Consider the following 12,469-nt stretch of genomic DNA (forward strand, 5'->3'; position numbering starts at 1 on the left):
TCGTTTTTGTCACCCATATCTTCGACTGAGGTCTAAAATTATGAATGCTATATAATTTGCTGCAGTTCGTAAAGTGCTGAACTGACAACAGTGTTGATCCAATATGGCCGCTCTGTGAGACAAGCTCAAAGTCATATCGACTGACATTTAATTGTCGATCATTCATTTTTTTGAGAAGAGAAGAAAAAGGTGTTTACAATTTTGAGTGCAGAGTGCCGTATTGTGTATCATTACATATGCGAATGTTTTTTACTTTCAGCTGTTTAAGTGGTATTTCATATTAGAAAACTGGTCTAATGCTGTAGTGTGCGTCACGAAAAAAACACATTTTTTCCTGCTGAAACTTAGTTATTGCATGTAACGGTTTAATACTTTCAATTTTCCTCCTTGATAGATAGATCAACTATTTGCCGTGATATTGATTTGGAAACTCAAATAAAGACAGACTTGCAATTACTGAAGTGTATGTAGTGTGCGTCACGGGTAGTGTGTGTCACGTTCAAGCATAGCGAAAACTGATGCACAACGTAAAGCAGAGCACGGAAAATCTCCGTACGTCCGGAAATAATGCCGAATATCGAAGAAAAGAGACTCGAAAACAGAAGTAGACGTGAAAGGAAAAAGAAAAATATTACAATTGAAGAGAAGGAGCATATGCGAAAGAAGAAGAGGGAAGAAATGAGACGATATGGTCAGAAAAAGAAATTAAGCACAGCTAGCTATTGATTCTATGTTAAATAAACAAGTACCAGTGCATCTTCACCTAACAAAGTGTTTTCATCTCGGTGTTCATATGGAAAGCTATGGCTAAAGTTAAAAGGAGCGTACCTCATAGTTCCAATAAGCGTAAGGTTGTTGTTCAACAATTGTTTCAACAGTTTGCACCCGACAATAAAAAAACAGCCAAGACACTAGATCAAAGTTCATAAAAAACGGCAAATGAAGAAGCAGTTATTCAGTTTTATTTAAGCGATGCAATATATTACGAGACACCAGGACTTCGAGATTGTTTAATCATCAGAGATTCACTAGGCACACAAAAAGTTCAAAAACGGTACTTGTTCCTAACACTCGGTGAAACAGTTCAAGAAAAAGAATCCTGATATAGAGATTGGAATATGTAAATTCTGTGAACTTCGGCCGAAACACGTCTGCTGAACGCGAACATCACCAAATGTTTTTGTGTATCAATCACGAGAATGTTAGATTACTGTTAAATTCATGTTCATTTTTGTCAAACAGCACAAATGATCTGATTTCGTCTCGTAGTGTGCGACGATGAATCTGAGACCTGTATCTTTCATACTTGACAAGAATGTGGTGAATTACCAAAGTTCGTTTCGCTTCTAAACTCTACTCAACCAATGGACATGAATATGGAAATCACCTATCAACAATAGACTACTGATGAGACGGGCAAAGTGCCGAAAGAGAAAATGTAAGCAGTAACGTAGCGTGAAATTTTGAAATGGGTAGGCTGAAATTAGATTTGTAGCTAGAGGGTGGCTAGGAGAGGCCCAGTCCCCTCAAATTTATAATTGTGTGTTGTATGTATAAATCAGTGTAAAGTGAATTCAAGTTACCCCTTCTCTCCACCAAAAAAGCACGATCCCGCCCTTATTAAAACGATCGCGTATTTTTGTTCTAACTACGGCCCTGGCTCTAATGCTTGATAGAGAAATGCTAATTCATGCAATATGTTCATCATATAATGCAAGAAACAGTATATGAGTGGCTCTGCTTCATACTCCCCTTACATATACTGTTCCAATTTATTAGACAGTCAATAGATTACTAAAAAATCTAATCAATTATTTAAAGAATGTAACAAACGAAGTAATTAGAATTTCATATACTGTTCCAAAGAAACAAATAAAAATGGATAAATGGCTATATTAATTTTAAATTCCCGAAATCATACACACAAACTTAACCACTTCACCCACAACAACACATATCAGCGTACTAATGGAAAAAAGTAGGACAGTAGCTCACAGTCAATTGATGGTTTTTACAGAAAAAAGGTATTTTAGATTGAAAGTATGAAAAAAAAAAAAGAAAAAAAACTATACCTAATCTGAGGCCTCTTTCAGCATCGATCTTCTTGTGGATAGCAACGCAATGCAAAAAATACAATAAGCAATTATAACTGCTATGTCAATTATCACCATTGTTGTAAATTTTACGCTGTGATAACACAAACCAGTACGCAATAAGGTCCTTGATACATTAGTACTATTCATAATAACATAACATTTTTATTTTCACTCTTTTTTTTTGGTCAAAACTTCTTACTGAATGCGAGCTTCTAAATTTTTCATAGTCTCTGTTCCATACTTCCTTACAAAACCGCGTCGTCCTGTCGCTTTTGATTCGCCAAACATCCGAAAGGCTAGCCTTTCGTCAACATTCGTCCACTTTCGTTGCATCATGAATTTGTGTATAGCTCAAGAAGTTTTCGTCTGCTGAGGGTGGCGGGAAAGTGATTGTCACCGCCCCATTCTCCTAATTCCATGAGGGGGGAAGCGGAAGACTAGCCGCCGATAGCCTTCAATGCGTTCTTGCAGAAGCTTCGCTTCAACTCGCTTGATTAAACAGCGTATTATAACATAAATCCATTTTAGTAAAATTAATTGAATCAATGTCCAAAAGCAACATTTCAGGCTGATGTATAAATAAATGGATAGGCTAAGCCTTTTAGCCTCAATGGACACTACGTCCCTGAATATAAGGAACATTAAAGGAAGTGATGAAAAAACTATAGAATAAACTACCCGTTTTTATAGCATGCATTTATACTGCGTCACGAGGCAAATTATTTTAAAATCCTGAAAAATTGGGTTGATTTAGTTTAACGTCCCACGTTTATGCCTGCTAGACTAAAGACGACGTGGACCTACTGATTATAGTGGAATTCTAACCACTTTGGTCCTTCAACTGTACCCCCACTGGGAATCGAACCCGGGACCACGCTATCTGAAATCAAGCGTGCTAGCCGATAGGCCAAGAAGGGTTTCCCTGAAAGAAAATGTACCGGAAAACACAATAATCATGCAAATAAATTTTAGTGGAAACTACACATTTCCGAAACATGCTAAATCCTTTTTTGGTCGCTCAATAAGTGTAGTTGAGTTTGCTCTTTCATTTCTCGAATACTTTCGACATATACCTCAGTTTTCTATTTTTTTAAAGTGCGTTTTGGTTTCTAACAAACATTATTGAAACGAAACTACTGCAGGTATCGATAGGCATTTGAAAAAATAAAAGAAACAACATGCTTATTGAATCACCAAAATGCGTTTATTTATTTAACGAACACCAGATACGGCTCAGACGCAATTTTACATTAAGGAAAGTATTTTCGAAAGTGTCGGCCAGAGTGGATTTGCTAGGCACCATCCCGGCACTTGCCTGGTAGGACTGAGGGAAAAGCAGAAAAACCCGTCAGAATGGTCGGCAGCAGTATCGAACTCACAACCTCCCGACTGCGAACCAACGCTGTACCAACAGAGCTACCTCAGTAGCATGTTTTGGAAATACATTCCAAAGTTGTACGAGGTACGATGAATAACAAATTCAAACAATCAATAAGATTCAAAACAGTAGGAAAATTTAAGTGTTTTCATTGAAGGAAGTGTAGTGTGAGTCACAAGTGAACTGTAGTGTGCGTCACAGAGAAATTCCATTGTCATATGCTTACTACAGTGAAGTGCGAATGAAACGGTGGTTGTGAGAACACTGCATTCCTTCTGCAAAATGTTTATGTACAAAATACATTTTGTAAAGTCATGCGGAGGAAGATTTCCTAAATTCAAAATATGAGTAAAATTTTACTTCCCTTTCTGTAGTGTGAGTCACGTTTTAGTGTATAAATATAACCTGGTATTTTAATAATTAAATACAAAAATACCAATATGTTGAAATTATAATATGTCCTTTCTATAATCATATTTAGTGGTTTGTATTTAAAAATCTTTACATTCATTACCATAGTTAAGGTTTAAAATATACGAGCATGTTCCTTTGTAAAGTGCGTCACGCGTGGAAATAGCCTACCATAATATATTGCATTTGTTGTGTACTATTTGCTTATGGAAGAATCAGCTGTTATTAGTCTCATTCTCAGTGTTGCTAACTTAGTTATTTTTCAGTTTTCACAAAGAATCGTTGTCAAACCGTTATCATTTCATGAAAATGGGCTAAGAAAAAGAAAAAGAGAAATCAGGTGTACTCGCTGTTCTTATTGAAGATGTTAAGTTCCGTATTAAGAAGATGTTAAGTATTTCAGATCAATGTTTGACCTTTCATTAGAGATGAGGAAATAGTCAACTAAAAAAAAAGAAAGAAGAAAGAGAGAAAGAGGGGGGGATAGAGAGAAGTTGAGAGGATAACACCTGTTTTACTGATTCATTACGCAGTAATGTGAGGTTAATTTTTTCAGTTATAATTCGTATATCCCCTTTTTAAAATGCGCAGATTAAATAACCATTTAAGAGATGCAAAATTGAATATTCGGTGCAAGGATTGACAAAATGTACAAAAGGAATCTTCAACATTTACGAATTTTATAATATTGGATAAGAATGTTCATAACTTTTGAGTCATTTCTTTTCTGGCAGCAGCGAAATTAAGAGGAGGTACTATATTCATGTTAAATAATGTGTCTTTATTCCTATGTAGAATCTAAAAAGTTTCTTGGAATTCGATGTATAAGGTGTTGATAGAATCTTCATACTCTCATGACTGATATTTGTTTAGGGCGTTACTTTTCTGTTAGATATCAAGTGGAAGGATAAGTCACGAGGATTCAAAATATAGGTATTTGATTACTTATAACAAAAAATATAAAAGAATAAATTCTCTATTCAATAAATAAGTAAACTCAGTAGTTTTCAAGTTTTTAAAAAATGAACAATTGCTTGTTCCAAACACTCGCTGGCCTGTAATGGAAACATACAAGGAGCTCAATTTTGAAGTGAAATGAAATGACATCTTTTGAGTTTTACGTCTCACGATTATGCCGACTAGGCTAAAGGAGGCGGTGATGAAAAAATGAATGAAATAGTGGAATGAAGGAAGTGGGAGGAAACGGAAGAACCCCGAGGAAACCCACGCATACTGTTTGTCCACCACAAGACTCACTTGGTGCAATCTGGGATCGAACCAGGAACCCCATGCGCCAAAAGTGAACGCTCTACCAATGAGCCACCGCAGCCCCCCAAGAGCTCAATTTTGAATAGAAGTGGTGAGTGCAACTGCACATGTTTCTAGATCCGATAATTAACTCCCTTGTGGCTATATGATTCGCGTACGTGTCATCGGGCGGGAGATCCGCGTTGGATTTCCGGAGGGAGTTCATGTAATTCGGATCATTTGTTAGGCTGTAGGTCCACATCTCATAGAACCTTGCTGTTGAAGAGGACGATAAACTTAATCTATCCATCCAATCATAGATCTGCTAGTAGGGCCACTAAGTCATCATGTAATAGTGGCTCTGAATCCTAACATTTTAGATAGATTCGGTGCTAGAGGAAACGTTAGAAGTGGGGATAGTAAGTTTCAGTTGTAATTTACACTGCTAGAAGAATTTTAACGTTCTGTCCTTCTTCCTCCTGTTGCGTGTCTGCGTTTACATAGTAAGTAGTTCGAAGATTCAGGAGAGCAGTGCGTACTCAAGGTTTCGGTTTTTAACTATTCTTGAGCAAAGATATGCAGAAATAAACAATTACGATATTGAGATACTTACACACACACACACACACACACACACTTGAAATTAGAAGAACTTCAAAGGTTGAACCCCTTTGTCTTCAGAACTTCCGCGTACGCCACTGCAAACGAGAGAAAATGGTTCCTGATTTCCTATCACAAGTTCATGCCATTTCATTTTTAATCTCATTGGTTTCCCACTTCAGTTTGTTTATTCATTTCTTAGCACAAAATTACATATAACATTTTTTGTTTAATTAGTTGGCAACATTTCTGCACTGCAGTCTGCATTGTTTACAAAGGATTTCCAAGCTTCGTGAAAATCAGAATAGACTATTCACTCTGTTACCAATGCTAAGAAGTTAATGTAATTAAATATTTATATACAGATCATCACATAACATAGTTGTTAAAGTGAGAAGTATATATGTGATTACTGGCAAAAGATTGGGAGACATCATGAAAAACTTTTATTGAAATTTATTTTGCAAGCTATTACGAACTGGATTCCTTTATTGCGTTATAATTTTATCTTTCATTTAAACCTTGATTTTGTGTTACTGTTTTAGATTCATACCAATACATGTGCTGTTTCACAATTTCTTTAATACTTGCAGCAAGTGACGTAAAATTAGCGTCTGTAATTGTAGTAGTACGTTCGAGTCCGTGAAATAATTGTCTGAGAAAAGAATTTGTCTGCCTTAAATTCTGTTTGATTTTCGATGCATTCATAATAAACTTTTTCCAACGAGTGATTTTTTTTTTCTTTTACTAATCTTGCTCCACGTTCGGTACCTGTCTGAGAGGAGATGAAATTGAATAACCTTTTAAAAGAGAAAATGAATGTGTAATCATGAGGCTCCAACAGAAGTGGAATTTGTAAGAATCAAGATCAGGGACAAAATAAATAAATAAACGGAGAACAATGTATTCTTTGTAAAATGAAATATACTATAATTTTATTTCCCTCTATGTATGTTTACTGCTTGTGTCTTGTTTAAAGTAATGTAACCATAATTTCATAATTTTCTTTCTAAAAAGAAAGTTACAGCCTTAACTAATTACAACGAGACAGAAATGAACACCAATTCTATAGTAACCATTAATTCGTTGTTATTGATTTGGCATGTTATGACTATCAAATCCCGTTCCGTTCACGTTCATACATAACACAAGTGTTTCCTATCAGATCGCTGCTCGTTGACAAGGATTTATACGATTTCTTCAAATATACTACAAATATCTAAACTGTAAACTTATTTCTCTTTCTGTGTAAACACGTATTTAAAAAAAAAAAATAAATAAATAAATAAATAAATTGCAAAATAAATGGGCCAAGAAGGGGAATACATACTCATATTTCTTCCACAGCTACGCTTTTGTAAGGATACGCTTATGTGTCCTTCGTTCACACAATGTAGTTCTATTCTACAAAATTTTGAAGTCATATTAAAGACAGTTTTCCAAAAATAGTATTTGTATTATTTGGTAATGTATTAACTTGAAGCTCTGTATGATGCGAATGTAGAATAGACAAAATATAATAGCCTTCGTAGTAATATGGAGAGTGTCACAGAAATGAATCCTCAGAAAATGTAATTTAATCACCTAACGAGAGTTGAAAGTGTCCAAATTGTATGAAATACGATAGTATTAATCATTTATAAGCTCCTCCTATATCTGAATATTTGAACTTATTAAACCTGTCAAATGAGACGAAATTTTCATGAATTGGAATTAAACAATTAAAAAAAGATATTTCGTTGAGAAACTACTAGTTAAGCACTAAATTCAGTAATGTTTTAAAAGTATTTTGTTTTTTTAGAATGATGTAACTGAATGTTTAAAATATTTTAAGCATGAATAGCAAGGTTAGGTATCTTAGTTTTACTTGAAAGAAGCCAGGCATAAGTGCGTAACGTATCCAGTAGGACAAAATATTGGACCTGATTGACTGACTAATTCGTTTGGCATACTTCTATTTTAGTATCAAACAAAACTGAGTTTTAGTATAGTCCACTGGCCCTTACTGAACCTAGAATTTAAAGATCAATTGAGACCAGCAACTCCGAGGCTTAGTCTTACTGTGTTTTCTAAATTCTTATTGTGTACCGGTTAAGATATCTAGGAATAATTCTTAAAAGTATATTACTTCGAAATATGGTGATGATGATTGCTGTTGATGAAACACTATCGTCAATTCATATAGTCATTCACTGCGAAAGGGAAATAAAACTAAAAACAGGGGGGGGGGGGGCAAAAGAAGCCTTTCGGAAGAAAGAAGATAATGCATTGCAAAAAGAATCTGTGTTAGAATGATTATCTTGAGTATGGTATATTAAGAAGCGGAAACCAATGCAAGAAACCATGCGCTATGAAAGCACCAAAAACTGCTCGAAATTTTGGAAATGTGTACTTAGATATATATGAAAAAATAAGAGTAATTGATAGAACAACAATAATAGTGATAGTTTAAAACAGGAAAACAAAATGGTCAGGATATTGTTGTAGAAGTAATTGTATTCTAAGGGATGCGATAAAAGGTACCGTAGATGGAAACAAGGGAAAATAAGAACATTCAGTGGTAATTCTTAATGTCAAAACAAATAACTCAGTAGTGTATGGAAGCTTTTCAGTTTGCTGCAAATTTACCAGGAATGGCAGTGTGTGGTTTTGGGGTATACGCAGAATACGCACTACCAGTAACTTTTTTTTTTTTTTATTATTACGATTTCTCTAAGTTTTTATTTTTCTGCTTATGGAATGAAGCTAAATCGATTTGAGGACTGCAGCAAGAGTATGTTATGTACATTTAAAATGTAATATGATCAATAGATGATAGCACCTGCTAATTTATTAAAATCAAAACGCGTAGAATAACATTCATGGTTAGTACCGACACCTAGTTTCCTAAAGCAAAAAGAAAGAGAAAAAGGGGGGGGGGAAGCACTGCTTTTGATTGTGAATCTATTGTTTATATCCTCAGCTACAGACATACAGTTATATTTGCTTGTTGAAGTTCAGCGTGTCTTTTCAGCACTGAAGATATATGAAACGTAAACCTACAGTGTAAGCTAGAATCGAACCATCGTAACGCGTTTAAATTTGTGTCCCCCCCCCCCTAGCGGGAATGGAATCCAGGACCGCGTGTACCGAAGGAACACGCGCTAGCCGCTAGGCGACTAGGAGGCTACGTGCAGTTGTGTTGATCATATTGGAACTCACATCAAAAAGAGATGATTATTCATTTCTTTCGAACATGGTCTCTCTCCCCCTCATATTGTGCTTTTCTTTTCGTAAAATACCTTCACCTAAAGTTATATTCACGTATAATAAGATGTTTGGTTGTGAGAGAAGTATCCTTCTGTGAGACTTACCCTTCTGTGGATTAAATACCTACCTTCCATGTAAAGGATGGCAGCAATTATTCCCAACAATATTAACAACGACATTGATAAGACAAGGGCTGTTAACTGATGCGCATGACAACAGGAAGATTTCGGCGGTGGAGCTTTCTCAATACCAATCACGGTGAAGTGTGTGGAGGAAGCTAACGACGCGGACCCTGGATCATCGTACTCTTCTATTGGTGGCTTATGGAGGGAATCTGTCTCATAGCGACTGCTGATGGTTGTCGTTGGAACGTTGACCAGCCAGCTGTTCGGCATCATCACTGGATGGAGCGAGGAACGTGAACCCATTAGAAGACAATTTGATCCTGCCTAAAATCAGGAAAAAACATCGTAAGAATGTGGGTGGTAAATCTAGATTACATATGTATAATATGTGCAAAATATTTCTTATACTTGATTCGGTTATTCTGGTGCCTAGGTATTTATATATTATCCTAGTGTTGTATTCTTCACGTATACTGTACTTGCTTGAATATGAATTTGTACTATAAAAGCAGTTTCGTTAAAAAATAAAAAATAAAAATCTATTATAGTTACTGCTTAGCCCTTGACACTGATATGTTTATTTCATACCACGTAGGGCTGTAATTGGAGTGATAACCACCACAAGAAGGCGCCAGAAAGACTGGGATTTAAATCTTAAAACAAACTGTAAATTGGTTTGTTTTCCATTGTACCAAGTGAGCCAAAAGTAGTCTTACAGTTGTCTTATTGTTTTTTTGGCGTTTTAGATATAATTTTTCTAGACAGTGATTCCAAACTAGTATACTGTATCCTTTATTTACGTTTTAGTAATGTTACTCGATCGCCAATTGCAGTTCTGCGAAATGAGGGGTGACCAGATCAGTTCTGGATAAGATCGTCTTTTCAGATGAGGCTTGCTTCTAATTGCCAGGCCCATGTGAATAGACATAAAACAGTGTTTACTGGACTGATGACAGTCTTAATCGTACCATCCTTTCTCAACTGAACTAGCCTGAACAGTGTGGAATGCATTTCTCATCGATCGTATTGTCGAGCCGGTTTTGATAGAACTATAGAGGCGCGAGTTACCTAGAACCGTTTTGTGACTTGGTAGTAGGTACAACTCAGCACCAGAGCTATTTTTTTAATAGCAAGATGTGTACCTCCCCATTATGTTTTGGCAATAACAAATAACCTAACCGTGCCTTTTGATAACATTGGTTCCGAAGAAGGAGCAGAATGGAATGCCCATAACGTTCGGCATTCGGCGTAAATTCAGATAAATGGCAGTGCAATTATGTGCTGCATACGGTGGTAATCGTAGTTGGCTACCATGGCTAGGCTTGGATCACGGAGAGTTGCAGCCAATAAAATACTTGGTAGCCAACTACGATTACCCTTGCGGGAAAATCCATTGGATCGTCCTGAAAAGGATAGTGGAAGAGCCCTTCACTATAAACTCCAGCACAGTGTTTTGGTACAGATTTTCACATCTTCTTACAGAAATGAAGACGTGTGGTGCCACAATAACACAACCCCTATCATACTATGGCTGACACAGCTGATGGTATTCTGGATTTTCGAATCATTGTCCTTGGCTTTCCGAGATGATGAGGCATACACCTTACCCGTTATGCATGCATGAGGCCGTATCATTTGGGCATAATTGAAATTCTCTTCGATTGGGAAGATTTTCTCATTGATGAAGAGAATCTGTGCCCATTGTTCGCGTACCACTGAAGAAGACTTTCACATTTATACTTCCTTTGTACCTTCAGACGTGATGCCAGAAAGTATCTCGTTGACCGTCGGTAAGCTCGAAGATGAAGATAGTCCCTGAGTAGCCTGAACGTCGTTCGCTTTGAGATGTTCATATCACTGGCCACTACTTTCTGTTTGTGTACAAGATTTCTCCTCACACTCGCCATCACAGCTTTAACAGCGTGAACTTTGTGGACAGCCTTCTCTCGGACGATCATATCAAGGAACCGCTGGATTGTACGGTACACAAACATTCGACTGATTTTTCATTTTTTTTTTCTTTTCTTTTTTGAGCACGTTGAACATTTTGCGCGCTGGTTTTCTAATTCTGTGTAGGGCTAGCACTGTTACCCGGTTTTTCATAACACCCTACTCTGTTCTTTCTTCATGGGTAGCACTAGCAATTCGCCATCATGCATTCTACCGCCAGGTTCGTTTATTCTTTTCACAGCGGACAATGTTGCAGTATCTGGAACTTTGGCCAGACTAGGTATGTAACTTTGGATAGAATATAGTGTAGAATACCTAAGTTTAATTACAAACAATTATTAACGTACTTTTTCAACACCAAGGGAAATAATTATTGAATTGAATAACAAAATACTAAATAAAATTGAAAATGAAATAATTTAACTCCGGCGATTGTACATTTTAGGTTAAGGGAGACGGATGATTAAGGCAAGTTAATGATAATGGAATAATTAGTGGAATGAGAATGTGGAAGGAAACATGAATATCAGAGAAAATCCACGAACATGAGTAAATAAATTGAAAATGTAGAACACCGTATAGATATAGGGAGCTATTATGTATCCGGGAATGCCAGTTGATGTGAGTTCTGTTTTTTGATTGACCAAGATGTAGAACCAAGTTGGAATCTTGAAGTTGGAGAAAAGTATTTATTTTAAATATAGGTTGACGATTTTTAGTTTGAAACTTTTTGTTTTGTTACTCAAGAGTTTTGATAAGGTAGCTGCATTTTCAAACATCTTTGTGGTTGGTGCCACAAATGCCCCGAGGAAAGGTTTTTCTGTTCCTTTATACCTAGGTATTAGAGGAGATATATCTTATTTATTGACTGAAATGACCTGATGACTACAGTTGTTAACAGTAACGGAACCGTTAGCTTAAATGGGTTCTACTGGAGAAAATTGGCTCTGGTTCTGAGACGGAAATCTATATTGGAGTGGAAGCGAAATTACAGAGAAAAGAGAAGTAGGTGTTGTAACAAAATCGCTGTAGCAGTTCCCTTTAGTTATCATTTCATAGTTACCTTTGAAGTTTGTACCTAGGTAACGGTCGTTGCAAATGATGTCAAAATTAATTTCGGTCCTCTTCTAGAAACACACCAGATTATGATTTTACGAATAGAACCGATACGTCGCAATGCATTTCGATTTTCTTCCCGAAGCACGTTTAATTATATTTTCCAGTTCCGTGAATAGAGCCGATACATCAAAATATATTTCGGTTCTCTTTCTGAAGCACACCGAATGAAGAAGTTTATTTAGGTTCCGCGATCGTTTTTCATTCCGTTACGATTAAATCCCTGCCGATGACCCATAAACGAGGTTGTGTTATGGTTTAAGTTCCGTTTTTATTGAATGAATTACCATGTCTTA

The 12,469-nt window shown here is 36.3% G+C and overlaps 2 protein-coding genes across 3 annotated transcripts in view; one reads left to right on the forward strand and one right to left on the reverse strand.

Moving 5' to 3' along the window:
• The window catches only part of nudC (nuclear distribution C, dynein complex regulator), a 171,969-nt gene that overhangs the window by 51,891 nt on the left and 107,609 nt on the right, over positions 1–12,469 (forward strand). The window lies entirely within an intron of this gene.
• Positions 1–12,469, reverse strand: part of LOC145686507 (uncharacterized) — an 84,091-nt gene that overhangs the window by 3,011 nt on the left and 68,611 nt on the right. For both annotated transcript variants that reach the window (XM_081759891.1, XM_081759890.1), the window contains one exon: positions 9,110–9,431. In XM_081759891.1, the coding sequence (XP_081616017.1) occupies positions 9,110–9,431 (322 nt within the window). The remainder of the gene's footprint in view (positions 1–9,109; positions 9,432–12,469) is intronic.

The sequence above is a fragment of the Thermobia domestica genome, chromosome 5 (assembly GCF_964235325.1).
Source record: "Thermobia domestica chromosome 5, izTheDome1.hap1.1, whole genome shotgun sequence".
Classification (NCBI taxonomy): Eukaryota; Metazoa; Arthropoda; class Insecta; order Zygentoma; family Lepismatidae; genus Thermobia; species Thermobia domestica.